Here is a 14,013-nt window from a genome sequence, read left to right on the forward strand (position 1 = left end):
GGTGCTCGAGATGTTAATGTTTTTGTTAGCCTATCCTGTTTAACTAATTTAAAACGTTCAAAACATTGCAGAAATAGAGAAGCTCAATGTGGAGAATATCTAGGTTATATCAAAACTGCAACCAAGCCGTTCACACGGAACACGTTTTCTGCGCTGCTTTTCCATTGTACTCTAGACGGACACCTTTGACCGTTGCACTCTTGTCTCGCAAAAGAGAGCTGCATGCCACGTATTTTATATAAACTTCTGTATGTTTGTTTATTAATTTATTTAAAATACCATGGTAAGCAAAGTTCTAGATGGAGTGTGCTTCTGTACTGCTTATGTTTTAATATTAAAACAAAACTCCAATAAAAGATTATTGGTATGATTAGAAATTATTATTGTCTATTATTATCGCTTTAACTTTTTTGTCTTTTTTTATCGTGGTAGAACTACATGGATCTATCAAAAGGGCACATCAAGGCTTTGCAAGAAGGAGATTTGTCTTCCCCTAAGGGTATTGAGGCCTGCATCAACGCTTCTGAGGCTCTGTCCCAGTGCATGAATGTAGCGCTCAAACCAGGTACTGCTCTCATACTGTACATCACTCATTTTGTGATAACAGCAATTTCAGGTGTGCAAGAGCAGTATTGCTAATGTTTGCATGATGTTCAGGTCACGATAAGCTGATGGCAGTCAAGCAGCAGCAGCATCTGTTTTCTGAGCTCAGAGATGCTTTTGCCCGCCGTCTCACCAACCACCTCAACAACGTGTTTGTGCACCAGGTAACATTATTACACACGTAGTACACAGGTAAAGTACATGCACATCTTAAATGAATGGCAATGTGTGTCATTTCTGAGGAGTTTTAGGCTTCCTCTCCTTTTCCTATGAGTCTATTATCTACCTCTGTCTTTGATTGATTCTTTCTCCTGTCTTCCTGTTTGGCCACCAGTCGTGTCTCTCTATATCACTTTACTACACTGTGCTTTCTGTTCCTCTGTCAGTTCAACCACTTCAGTCACTTCAAAATGACCATCCCTCAGTTCTATAGGTCGTCCTGTCTGTCACTCCCTGTGAGTACGCCCACTCCAGCATCATGTTTGACCCGCCCACTCTAACAGTCACGCAACTCCTCTTTCTTAGACCTAACTGTCTCATCAATGCTTCTCTCTCCATGGAAACATTTCATTTAAGCATGTTCATGGTGATGTAATCCAGACGTTCTCATCTTAGGCTTCTAAGATGATCTCTCCATAAACCTCCTTGCCAACATCATACTTGTGTTAGTAGTTGTTGATTGTGTCCCCTGAAGATGTGAAGGGGTCTTCATTGCCTTGTTTTGCTCACTCTCCGATGGAATTATGGGATGCTCGTGAGAAGATGTGGCCTAGTCAGCATGCAGTTCCTGTAGTGTTTGCCTTTATGATGTGGATGTTTTATAGATGCATTAAGAAGGAACTGGTTGACTGTGAGAATTTTTTGTGGCAGTCACTGTCGGTTTTGTGGCAGTGTTCATGGATTTGTGACGCTTGGTGGTTGTTACCCAACTAATTACGGTTTGAACTCAGTGTCACTGTAATATAACAGCAATCTTTTGTGTGGTTGTAGGGCTGGGTGTTTATACAGATTTCGATATTTGTTTTGACACTAATACACAAACTCTCTCATTTGATTCCATCATAATGTCCATTTTCTCTAGGGAAGATATTCTCTCTCTTCTGCTGCTGTACACAGGGCAGTGTTTTAGACCGATTCAATAAGTAACTTGTATTGTTTAACTATTTATTAAAAGAACATATACTTTTTTTAATAGGTCAACTCTGGTTGTACAGTATGTTTTTAATGAAGTGAAAAGAACCAGTTCATAAGAGTCATTTGTTCATTAATGAAACTACACTGATCACACTCTATGTTTTTGATTCACTAAAAATAACCTGTTCATAAGAGTAATTTGTTCATAAATCAGACTGGTCATGTTGTATGTTTTTGATTCACTGAAAAGGAACTGGTTCCTTCTGGACTTTTTTTCTTTTTCTCGAATTTGTTTTTGCTTGCAGCCCACAAGGACAACTCAATAGAAGGACCGCTATTTTACCATTAATTTTCGGTTAACAAGTCGTTTATTAAATCACATTCAATACAGACTGCGAATGTATGTCCACAAATCTTATTTTTAAATAAGTTTTTACTCAGCCACTGAAAATACTGATAGAGTAAACAATGAATGTTGGGACTTATTGAATTTATAATGAAATTGTTCAAATAAAGATGAATGTTTTAACGTATAAGCATTATATTTTGCATTATATGTTTTGTTATGACCCTGATAAAGTCCATTATCATTTGTGACCACTGACACAGTACCTTTATCATCAGTTACAGTAACCATTAAAATGCTATCATAATATAATATTGCTGCAATGTCTTATCCTCATGTCCACGGCAGTGTCAGCAGATTTTTTTTAAATATGTTTTAAAACCTGGGACTTCGATATTGAAATTGGTCAAATAAAGATCACGATTAATCAGAAAATCTGTATTTTTACCCAGCCCTGTGTGGGAGTGAGAGTTTGTGTGTCTTCCTTGATTGGAAAGTGTTTTCACTCACTGATTCTGTCTGTGTGTTTGTGTGTGTAGGGACACGATCAGAGCTCCACACTGTCCCAGCACACAGCTGATCTGACACTACCCAAACACAGCCCTCTGCACAGAGACCTGCTCAGATATGCCAAACTGATGGAGTGGCTGAAGAACACCCAGAGAGAGAAATATGAGGGCCTCTCCAGGGTGAGTGTTTATCACTTTTATCACTGCTGTGATTATCATGACTGATATCAGGCAACATTGAGGTTTGGAAGCATTCTGTCACGTTTATACAAATAGTTCCTTCTTGATAGTCATTAAAGTGTATGGAAACTAATCGGTGAAGCATGTGGCAAAAGTCAAGGACAAAAACATGATTAAATCCACATACTTACTTTTTCGTAGCACTACAGATTATTACCATTACAGCATCACAATAATATTGTCATTAAAATCATAGTGAATTGCTTTTTGTGACCAGTTTTACTGACATACACTGTAATGTGTTGTATATCAGAGTGAAAAATGTTGGATGGAACTTTTATTTTATTCATTGTTAATTTATTTAGATGGTGGAGAAGTATGTGTTACGTATATATCAGACTGAATGTGAATATGCTAGCCTAAAAAATGTCTCAATAGCTATTTGGCTAACTTAAGTTAACAATATCCAGTAGTATGCACAGCCTTAGTGACATCAGCAGAGCAGGAAGGTTGTTTTTAGAGGTTGAAAATTGCAAAAATATTTTTTCTCGCTCTGAAATAACATGCTCTGACAAATCTTTAACTTATGAATATGAATTGTTCAATGGCGTACATACCCAAAACTTGCATTAAGAAAGTAAGTAGGCACATTTTAATTTATCCCTTAATTAAGATCATAATTGGGACTTTATTTTAATAAGACACTCAGTGCCATCACTGAAGTATGTTTTACTGTAAAATTATTATGTTTAAAACAACTACATCATCAACAGTAATCACAGGTAAAAAAAAAAAAAAAACCTGATAAAGTCTATTACAATTTATGGCCATCAGTTACAGTAACCATTAAAATGCCATTATAATAACACTGCAATGTCTTATCCCGATGTCCTCTGAGAGCCGGTGGCTTTCCTTTTGAAATGGCAGCGTAAGTGGAGGAAAAAAGCAGTTATATTTAATTTCAGCTCTGCTCAGACTTAATAGTACTGTTAATGTAATTCTATAGACGTTAAACCCAATAAACTCAAGGGCAAAGCCATATTTAAGGGTCTAGTTGGAGTGATTATTCTTTTTCTGATCATCACTCAGTTCCAAACTGATTCCCAAATGTTTTAGATGCATTTGTCTGTACCCTCTATTATTAATCCATAAAATCCAGATGAGATAGCACATGTGGCCTGGATGTTGCTGTGCCAGTTCGTCACTTGTTCCCTCTGTCTCTCTCCTCATTATTTCCTATGTTCTCTATATCTTCTTCTAAATGTGAAAAATGCTGAGAAATAAAAAAATTGGAATTTGGTCAAATTCCTGATCCTCCCTTATGTTTTTTACAGACTTACGTGGATTACATGACTCGACTCTATGAGCGGGAAATTAAGGACTTCTTTGAAGTTGCAAAGATCAAAATGGCGGGCACTAGTAAGGATGGGAAAGGAAAATTTGGTAAGACCACAAAAAAAACATACTTTTGTTTGTTTATCAAGAAACTTTTGGAACAGGATGTATGTCCATGCTATGTCTTAAGTCAGTGTGTGTCTTGTGTTTGCTATGTTGTGTGTTTGTCATAGTGTGTGTGCTCTTTGCTATCTACTTTTGTTTTTCTTTCATGTTACACCACATGACAAACACACAGTTTAGAGTTGAATTTAAACTATCCGACTTAATTCTCTAGTGAAATCATTGAGGTGTCAGTCATCGCTTGTCTCTGATATGATGGTGTTACATCACGTTTTCATAGTAATGTCCTGACATGTGCTGCATGGCCCACAGTGTGTGTACTGTTACACATGCCAGTATGCCATTACATGTGTATTAGAGGCATGACACTCAAATTGTTTTGTGGGGGAAAAACCTGAATACATGAGATCCCTGGATGTTTACAACTGCATTTCACCAAATACTTCAAAACAGAATAAAGAGGGAATTATTTAGTATTTACACTACTGTGCAAATGTTTGGGGTTGGTAAAAATATATACTGTATAAATATATATATTTTTTAAAGCAGTCTCTTATGCTCACCAAGGCTGCATTAATTTGATCAAAAATACAGTAAAATATTGTGAAATATTAGTACAATTTAAAGTAACTTTTTTTTCAATGGTAATATGTTTTAAAATAATTTATTCCTGTGATGGCAAAGCTGAATTTTCAGCATCATTACTCCAGTCTTCAGTGTCACATGATCGGAAACCATGATACATTTTTTTTCTTTGATAAATATACATTTTGAAAGAACAACATTTATTTGAAATTAAATGTTGTGTAACCTTATAAATGCCTTTACTGTCACTTTAAAAAAAAAAAATATTGACCCCATACTTTTGAACTCGAGTGTTTTAGGACAAATGTTACTTTTTTATTCTGTATTTAGATATATTAAGATGTAAAGAAAGGGTATAATTATATTATAGGCTATATTTTTTGTAAACTAGGGATGGGCATTTTGCTGTTTTTCTTTCACACAAAAAGCGTCACATTAAAGGGATTGTTCCGCCAAAAATAAAAATTGGCCCATGATTTTCTCACACTGAAGCCATCCTAGGTGTATATGACATTCTTCTTTCAGACAAATACAATCGGAGTTACATAAAAAATGTCCTGGCTCTTCCAAGCTTGATAATGGGAGTGAATGGCTGTATGTCTTTGGAAGTCCATCAAAGTGCATCTATTCATTATTAAAGTGCTCCACGCATCTCTGGGGGTTAATAAAGGCCTTCTGAAGTGAAGTGATGCGTTAGTGTAAGGAAAATATCCATATTTAAAACTTTATTGACTAAAATAACTAGCTTCCGGCGTTCCGACAGACGGCCATATGCATCGATTTACGCCAAAAGAGTAACCCCTCGAACTTGACGCACAACGTAATGACGAACGCGACTGCCTAGCCCCGTTTGAACCGCGAGAGGCGTCAATTGCCGTCTCTAAGTTGTGCGTCAAATTCAAGGGTTACTCTTTTGGCGTAAATCGATGCATACAGCCGTCTGTCGGAAGCTAGTTATTTTAGTCGATAAAGTTTTAAATATGAATATTTTTCTTACACCAACGCATCGCTTCACTTCAGATGGCCTTTATTAGGTCCAATGTTCACTCTAGTTTGAGTTTTTTCTCTATCATGCTCCCGTTTTCTTTTCTTCGCCTCCTCTGACATCAGACTCCGTCATGATGACAATTCAAAAGCTACCTGGCTGCTTGGTATCTTCCATTTATATGTACCTGCCGAGTACGCTCCACCCAGAGCCTTGCTCCACCTATCGGCTATTGTAACGCTTGCCGTAAAGCAAGTCAAATTTGTAGTTTCTTATGTCTCATTCGAACTACAAATCCGCTACCCGATCTGGCAAACTTGCATATGCGGTTATAGCTGATAAAGGGCCGGAAAGTGACTGCAGAAGTGCCTTTCACCCTGTTACGAGTTGATGAACCACTGAAACGATTTTGGAAACATTATTTTAAGATACAAAAGAATCTTTGGTGTTGTTTCAATAATGAATAGATGCAATTTGATGGACTTCCAAAGACATACAGCCATTCACTCCCATTATCAAGCTTAGAAGAGCCAGGACATTTTTTAATATAACTCAGATTTTATTTGTTTGAAAAAAGAATGTCATATACACCTAGGATGGCTTCAGGGTGAGTAAATCATGGGCTCATTTTTGGGTGAACTATCCCTTTAAGACATTGTGTAAAGTTAAAAATACCGTTCCATTCTGTTGTGCTCCACATAACTGTTTTTGAATTTAAAATGCCCTCTTGTGTTCTACTAAACAAAATTAATATATTAGGCCCTTTTTAGCATGCTTGCATATAATTAAAACTGGATTTTCATATATGTAAAATGTATGTAATATTCATATACTTAAAATTCATATACGTAAAATGAAGTCTTTCACAGATGATCACTGCTGTCATTTCAGAGTGCTCAATTACTCATGCCCATCCCTATTGGGCATATCCCTATTTTCCCTGCTCATGATGGGAAACTTCCAGGTGTAAATAAAATGTTCCTCTTGTTTTTTTACCAGCTTTCGTTACCAGTCTCAGTCTCAGCTTTTTCCTCCACATGATGAAAGAAAAGGAGGTTTTTGTTTCCAAATGGGCACTGAGCCCTAATTCTACTTTGCCTAAATTCAGCCACTGCAGTGCATGTCATATTTGAAAACTTTGACCCTTAACCCCTAACTCTGGCACCATGCTGCATGTTGTAAGCCTAACGTGTCTCTGTCTCTGATGCCTGCCTTTCTAACCGGCCTCCAGCCACGCTTCCGCGGAAAGAGAGTGCTCTCAAACAGGAGACGGAGAGTAAGTATCAGTGCCACATCCCATGCCTATACCATAATGCCTTGCTTCCTCTTAGTCAAAAGGAAATTCTGCCACACAAACACAGTAAACCATTATCTTCAGTTTCAATGTTTCATGTGTATGCAAAACATATTTACAATCTTTTCTAAGCTTGAGTTACATGCACCATTTTAAGGATTTCATCTTACCTTAATCACTTTTTTCTTGATCAAGACTAACCTCAAACATGTCCAATGATATCAGATTTTAAAATGTTTAATGTTAATGCATCAGGGGTTAAAGGGAGTTTTTTTTTATATTATGCAATAAATCCTCTATGATCTATATGAGATTATTGGTAATTGGATTGCATGCATTGCATTGCATTCAGATCAACGTGCTCGCCAAGGTAAGTTTAATAACTCATATAGAAAAGTGAGCTGTATATGAATTAAGTACATCTGGCTGGTATATTTAATATCCAGTTCATGCTTTAATGGTTTCTCCTCTAATGGTCTCTCTCAGGCCTGCATGGGAGTTCTGGGAAGCTTACAGGCTCCACCTCAAGTCTGAATAAACTCGCTGTGAGCAGCTCCAACAGCAGGCGCTCTCAGTCGTCTTCTCTGCTTGATATGGGCAACATGTCCGCCTCTGACCTGGATGTAGCAGACAGAACTAGGTTTGATAAGGTACGATGCCACAAAGACTTGTGGATTGTACTAGCCCAATTTAAAGATGCTGATTGGTTCTGAATTTTCACTTCAAATGAAGATAAATACTGATATTTGTTGTGCAAAATATATTTTAAATCTTACTCTACCATTCAAAAGTTTGGGGTCAGTAAGATTTTTATTATTATTATTATCATCATTTAAAATAAATGAAAAGGTCTACTTTTATTCAGCAAGGACATATTCAATTTATCAAAAATGACAGTTTAGGACCTTTATAATGTTACAAAAGTTCTATTTTAAAAAAACGCTATTTTTTTATCTTTATGTTCACTATTAGAAACTTAAAAAATGTATCATGCTTTCTACAAAAGTATAATGCAGCACAACTGTTTTCAACATTTGATAATCATAAGAAACATTTCTTGAGGACCAAATCAGCATTATAGCATGATTTCTGAAGGATCATGTGACACTGAAGACTGGAGTAATGATGCTGAAAATTGAGCTTTGCCATCACAGGAATAAATAACATTTATAATACATTAAAATAGAAAACAGTTTTTTTTTAAATATATTTCACAATATTAATGTTTTTACTGCAGTTTTGATCAAATAAATGCAGACTTGGTGAGCATAAGAGACTTCTTTTAAAAATATGATAAAATCCTACCAACCCAACTGTAGTTGCCTAGTTTAACAGCTGGAGCAACTCTTTTATTTTAAGAAATAATCTCTAGAATATATAATTCCCTGATGACAAATAAATCTCAACCTAAATTAGACAAATATAAAATAAGCTGGGAACATGATTTAGGCATTATCACAGATGGAGAAGTCTGGAGTCAACCATGCAAGGAAGGAATCAAATCTTATTTAAACTGTAGATATAGACTGACTCCATTTAATTTTCTTCCCCAATTTTATTTCACCACATCTAGACTCTGCATAAGTTCTCACCTCTAAAAATTCTCACCCCTGTGCTTTAGATTTGGTATAGACGAGGGTTCTTTTTAAGCTCCTAATGGAGGCCTTTAGTTTATGTATTCTGGCTAAAGAATTGCAGTATTATATCTGTTATACTTGGATTCACCTTCCCGTTCCCAGTAGACCCAGATAAATGTTTATTGGGTAACTTCACCAATTTCAACCTCAAGTAAAGCCATGAGATAAAATGTATTCATTGCCAAGAAGTGTATTGCAATGAAGTGGAAATCAGATACTGTTATTACAATTAGTCTGTGGTTTTCGGAGGTATATATACAATTATAATAGTATATATACCTTTAGAAAAGCTAAAGTCCAGTCCTTTCGTCTTTTTCTTTGTCTTGTATTGCTGATGTATAACATTACAAAGGAAAAATAAAATATTCAACAACTAAAAAAACTGTACCAACCCCAAACCTTTGAACGGTAGTGTAAATATGTCCCTTAAGGCTTTGTGGTCCTTTCTGTGTGCTGTTTTCTAGATCTTTGAGCAAGTTTTGAGTGAGCTGGAGCCGCTGTGTCTGGCTGAACAGGACTTTATCAGCAAGTTCTTCAAGCTGCAGCAAAATCCTACACTAGCTCAGGTGAGTATCAGACACTGTACTGGTTCAGATATGTGCGTGTATTGTATTTGTGTGTGATGGTGTTTTTAAAGGTGCAGTATGTAATATTGACTGCTAGCAGTTAAAATGGGTTCTGCAGTCCAAATTATAAATATTGGAGAGAGTTGTTTCCCCCTGCCCCCTCCTCCTCAGACTCAACCATAGACTGTAAAAAAGATGGACATTTCTTCTTCCATCCACTGTAGAAAAATGAAGCCAAAATATCCCAGTAATGGTCGTTGCCGATTACGTCGTTCAGAGCCTGCGTCTGCGCAATAGTGATCCTGAGGTGGAGCCACAGCATCAAGGTCCCGCCCACACTCCTACACTCGCAGACTCATTCGATAGTACAGCTGTCAATCATGATGTTACACTCCATTTTTATAGCATCAAATAACTAACTAAAACCAAAATTATTGGGCAAGCGAACACTAGAACATACGTCTGCATGACGAGAACTACATAAAATGACAGAAAAAATCTTTGGAAAAAGATGATTTGGAATGTAATTGGATCTTTTAGGTTGGTTCACGTCCCATTCGATTACATGGAGAGGGTGGGGTTTAAGTCCTATACTGCAGCCAGTCACCAGGGTCGCTTTTCAGGACTTTTCACGCTTGGCACACTTGTGCTGAATCCGAAATCGCCCCCTATACAGCCATTTGTAGTGGTGTCCGAAACCATAGTGAATGTTATCGAGTGCACTCATTCTATCCCACAATGCAGCACAATAACGAAAGTACAACCGATGTATACTCAACGGCTTTCTGAATCCACTCACTCATTTTCATTCACTCCTTCAAGTGAACTGTACTAGTGGACTAACGTAGGGAATAGTGAATGAGGGTATAGGGGCGAGTTCGGAATCAGCCTTTGACTCAAGATACACGCGGTTTGCCAGATATGCAACAGGAACAAGTGCAATTGACAATGGAAAGCGTTGGAACAAGCCTTACACTAAATGCATCTTGAATATTTATCCATATTTTAATATGCCTCTTGTCATAGAGATTTTTAGGTGAATGCTGAGGTCAGGTAGAATCTGGGGTCTCTGCACCTGTTTGTTTGCTGGTTTCCATGACTGCAATAAGCTGTGTTTTCTGCTGGCAACCCAGGGTGTGGAAACACTATTGGGTAAATTTTCAGTGGCCGGGATCACACAGACCAAAACATAAACAGACGTTCCGACACGGAACGCACATTTCAAAGCAGAATAACTGGCGGTAGCTTTGTTTTTTGGAGTAACAGATATTTGAACTCAGCATGTTACCTAAATCTCTGCTAACATATTATGGTATTTTTATGCTTTAGTACAGTCAAAAATTACATACGAGTCCCAGAGAAAAGAGCAGTTGATTAATTTATTTTCAATGGACATCCCCCAGAAACAGATGAATCAATGTAACTCCACAAAAATTACATAAATGTATCCACTAACCATTCAGAAACGTCCTTATGCGTCTAAAAGTGGCAACCTCTTCCTGAGTCTCTCTGTAAGGCTGCACTCCGCTACTGGTTATTTCTGAGATTTTGGATGAGATTCTGAGATTTTTTGCATGTTTTGTTATTGTATTTGAAGCTCCTATAAAGGATGACAGTCTTCTGAATGTGGGTGGGGAGCAGCAGCTCATTTGCATTTAAAGGGACACGCATACAAAAACTGTGTTTTTGAAAAAAAAAAATTGACAAGCTATAATAAATGATCTTGGGGGTATTTTGAGCTGAAATTTCACAGACACATTCTGGGGACACCATAGATTTATATTACATCTTGTGAAAAGCGGTAATATGTCATATTTAATGATGTTCTAAATGCCTCATTAGGCAGAGAATGTGGAGGACACCGATGGAACAGTGCACTCCAGACCTACCAGTGAACATAGATTTTCAATATCTGAGTGAGTCACAGTTCTCTTGAGCTCTTAGTTCATTCATTTTTTTTTCTGTCAGTCATCCATTTAACAGTCAAATCTGTTTTTAAGCAGATTAAATAAGCATTCAAATTCAAAAAATGATCGTACATCCATTTCTCTTGCAGTAAGGACATGGTTCGGATGATGATGAATAAGATCTTTCAGAGCATCGAGACAGAGCTGAACAGTCTGATAGCTTTAGGTGATAAGATAGACAGCTTCAACTCTCTCTACATGCTGGTGAAGATGAGTCACCACGTCTGGACAGCCGAAAATGTCGATCCCGCCTCATATCTCAGCACAACACTGGGCAATGTGCTGGTCACTGTCAAGAGAAACTTTGATAAATGCATTGTAAGTTGAGCTCATGATAAGCATTTTTTATCTCTGTATTGATGTTTGGACAAGCATCTGAAGCCTGATGTTTCTGTTGCTCTTTCAGTCGGGCCAGATTCGTCAGATGGAGGAAGTGAAGATTTCAAAGAAGAGTAAAGTGGGCATCCTGCCATTTGTCACTGGCTTTGAGGAGTTTGCTAAGCTGGCTGAAGCTATTTTCCGAAACGCAGAGCGACGGGGTGATCTGGATAAAGCCTACATCAAACTCATCAGAGCCGTGTTCCATAACGGTAAGGGTCATAACCAACCGGACCTTTCATGCATTTAATACATTTATTAAATCTTGAATAGATGTGAGAATGCTTGAGAAGCTCTACGCTTCAGACATTTTTTGAAATATAAAGAAAAGATAACATGGGAGGTGAGGCATTGAGAACAGTGCTATTTTAGTTTTAGTTTTTTATGTAGTTTTAGTATTATTATTTTTTTTATTTGTTTATATTTTTTTATAATTTTGTTTTGTGCTTTTGTAATTTTTGTGTATTTTTTTTTTTTTGTACGTAGCTATATTTTTACATAGCTTTAAATTATTTAAATTTCAGTTTTAGGTCTAATAATTTTAGTCCTTAAGGCTAAACTTATTTCAGTTAGTCACCAAGGCAAGATTTTTTTTAAGTTGAAGTCTTTCATCTAATATTTCAATTACCGGCAATGATTAATAATTAATAGTTTTAGCTTTACAATAACAACACTTTTGAGAAACAGTTAAGACTCAAGGGTGCTGGTCCATTAATTGAAAATGTGACTATTTTTATTCTTCATGTACATCAGGAGCATAAACACATTTAAATTATGGGCGGCAAACCACTATACATAATCAGGTTTAGGTTTTTACTATTTGCGGTTCTGCTATATCATTTGTTTTCTGCTATATCGTTTGTTTTCCACACTCTTGTCTTTTTGTGTATCTATAGTGGAGAAAGTGTCCAACGAAAGCCAGAAGACTCCACGTGATGTGGTGATGATGGAGAACTTCCACCATATATTTTCAACTCTGTCCAGCCTCAAGATTTCCTGTCTGGAGGCAGAGAGAAAGGAGGCCAAGCAAAAATACACCGAACACCTGCAGGCTTACGTCATCAACTCACTGGGTCAACCGCTGGAGAAACTCAATGTGAGACAAATCTTAATGGAATCCTGGATTGTGCAGTTTTCCAGTACATCTGTGTAAATGAGGAATTTAGTAATGAAACTAAAATGTGTTTGGATTATTAATGTAATTGGATTTTTCAGCATTTGTTTATGCTGTCTTCATCTTTGCATTAGAGTGTAATAAGTGTCCTGGACCATGGTTAACTGTCTTCACATCTTGCAGCACTTCTTTGAGGGTGTAGAGGCTCGTGTAGCCCAGGGTGTGCGAGAAGAAGAAGTGAGCTACCAGCTGGCGTTCAATAAACAGGAATTGCGTAAGGTTATTAAAGAATACCCTGGCAAAGAGGTGAAAAAGGGCCTGGACAACCTCTACAGGAAGGTGGATAAGCACCTGTGTGAGGAGGAGAGTCTGTTACAGGTGAAAAAGAACAAGAGTCAAATAATGAAACACTAAATAGCTAAATTGAATATGGTAGCATTTATAATCTTTTGAGATTCTTGAGTATGTCAGTTTAAATGTGAACTTTGTTCTGTCCATTAGGTTGTTTGGCATTCCATGCAGGATGAGTTCATTCGACAATACAAGCACTTTGAGGGCTTGATAAACCGCTGCTACCCGGGGTCTGGAATCACCATGGAGTTCACCATTCAAGACATGCTGGAGTACTTCTCCAGTATCGCTCAGTCGCACTAAAACAGGAAGCTAAATCATAGTGAGAGAGAGGGAGAGAATGAGTGCTTAATTTGTACATATATTACAGTACATTTAAGGGAACTAACACTGGAACCCTGTTTGTAACTTGAGATTCTGTTGTTACTGATTCCATGAGTTTTGTTGAAAACCAACAATTCTTCATATAACTTTAGTTTAGTGAATCGCAAATGACTGAACTTTTTTTATTATTACACTCGACACTAAAAATGTGTGTGGCTGATCTTTCATGCACTTGAATGCTGATGAGTATCTGTCTGTAAAGAAAATCACAAAATAAACGGCCTGGAGTCATAAGAAAGTAAATAAAGCATACTTTTTAAAGTAAATTTTCTTTATTTCGTTATTCTTGTAATTGATTGTTGATTATAAAGCAGATAGGTGTCTGTTCATTTCACGCCAATTACAATAACGATATTGGCGTCCAGACCAACAGACCATGGCATGCTGTTCTGTTGTCTGATTCTGATTGATGTTTCTATTGTTCATAAAAAAATCAACCTGAATCTAAAGTGATTCCAACAATGTTGTTTTTCTGTGTTGTTATCGACGTCATACTTGTGGTGTGGACTGAGATGTGAGAGC

General features: G+C 37.1%; 1 protein-coding gene across 4 annotated transcripts in view; it reads left to right on the forward strand.

Annotated features, from left to right (window-relative positions):
• The window catches only part of exoc1 (exocyst complex component 1), a 17,698-nt gene extending 3,941 nt beyond the window's left edge, over positions 1 to 13,757 (forward strand). For 2 of the 4 annotated variants that reach the window (XM_077219774.1, XM_077219773.1), the window contains 13 exons: positions 433 to 565; positions 658 to 767; positions 2,623 to 2,772; positions 4,107 to 4,215; positions 7,032 to 7,076; positions 7,581 to 7,744; positions 9,196 to 9,297; positions 11,140 to 11,213; positions 11,354 to 11,582; positions 11,671 to 11,854; positions 12,539 to 12,738; positions 12,940 to 13,134; positions 13,258 to 13,757. In XM_077219774.1, the coding sequence (XP_077075889.1) occupies positions 433 to 565; positions 658 to 767; positions 2,623 to 2,772; positions 4,107 to 4,215; positions 7,032 to 7,076; positions 7,581 to 7,744; positions 9,196 to 9,297; positions 11,140 to 11,213; positions 11,354 to 11,582; positions 11,671 to 11,854; positions 12,539 to 12,738; positions 12,940 to 13,134; positions 13,258 to 13,410 (1,848 nt within the window). In that variant the 3' untranslated portion in view covers positions 13,411 to 13,757. The remainder of the gene's footprint in view (positions 1 to 432; positions 566 to 657; positions 768 to 2,622; positions 2,773 to 4,106; positions 4,216 to 7,031; positions 7,077 to 7,580; positions 7,745 to 9,195; positions 9,298 to 11,139; positions 11,214 to 11,353; positions 11,583 to 11,670; positions 11,855 to 12,538; positions 12,739 to 12,939; positions 13,135 to 13,257) is intronic. The other 2 variants (XM_077219775.1, XM_077219776.1) reach the window with 1 other exon arrangement.
• Positions 13,758 to 14,013: the final 256 nt, after the last annotated feature.

This window comes from Siphateles boraxobius, unplaced genomic scaffold, assembly GCF_051911475.1.
Source record: "Siphateles boraxobius isolate OS27281-9 unplaced genomic scaffold, OSU_SipBor_1 8, whole genome shotgun sequence".
NCBI classification, from domain to species: Eukaryota; Metazoa; Chordata; class Actinopteri; order Cypriniformes; family Leuciscidae; genus Siphateles; species Siphateles boraxobius.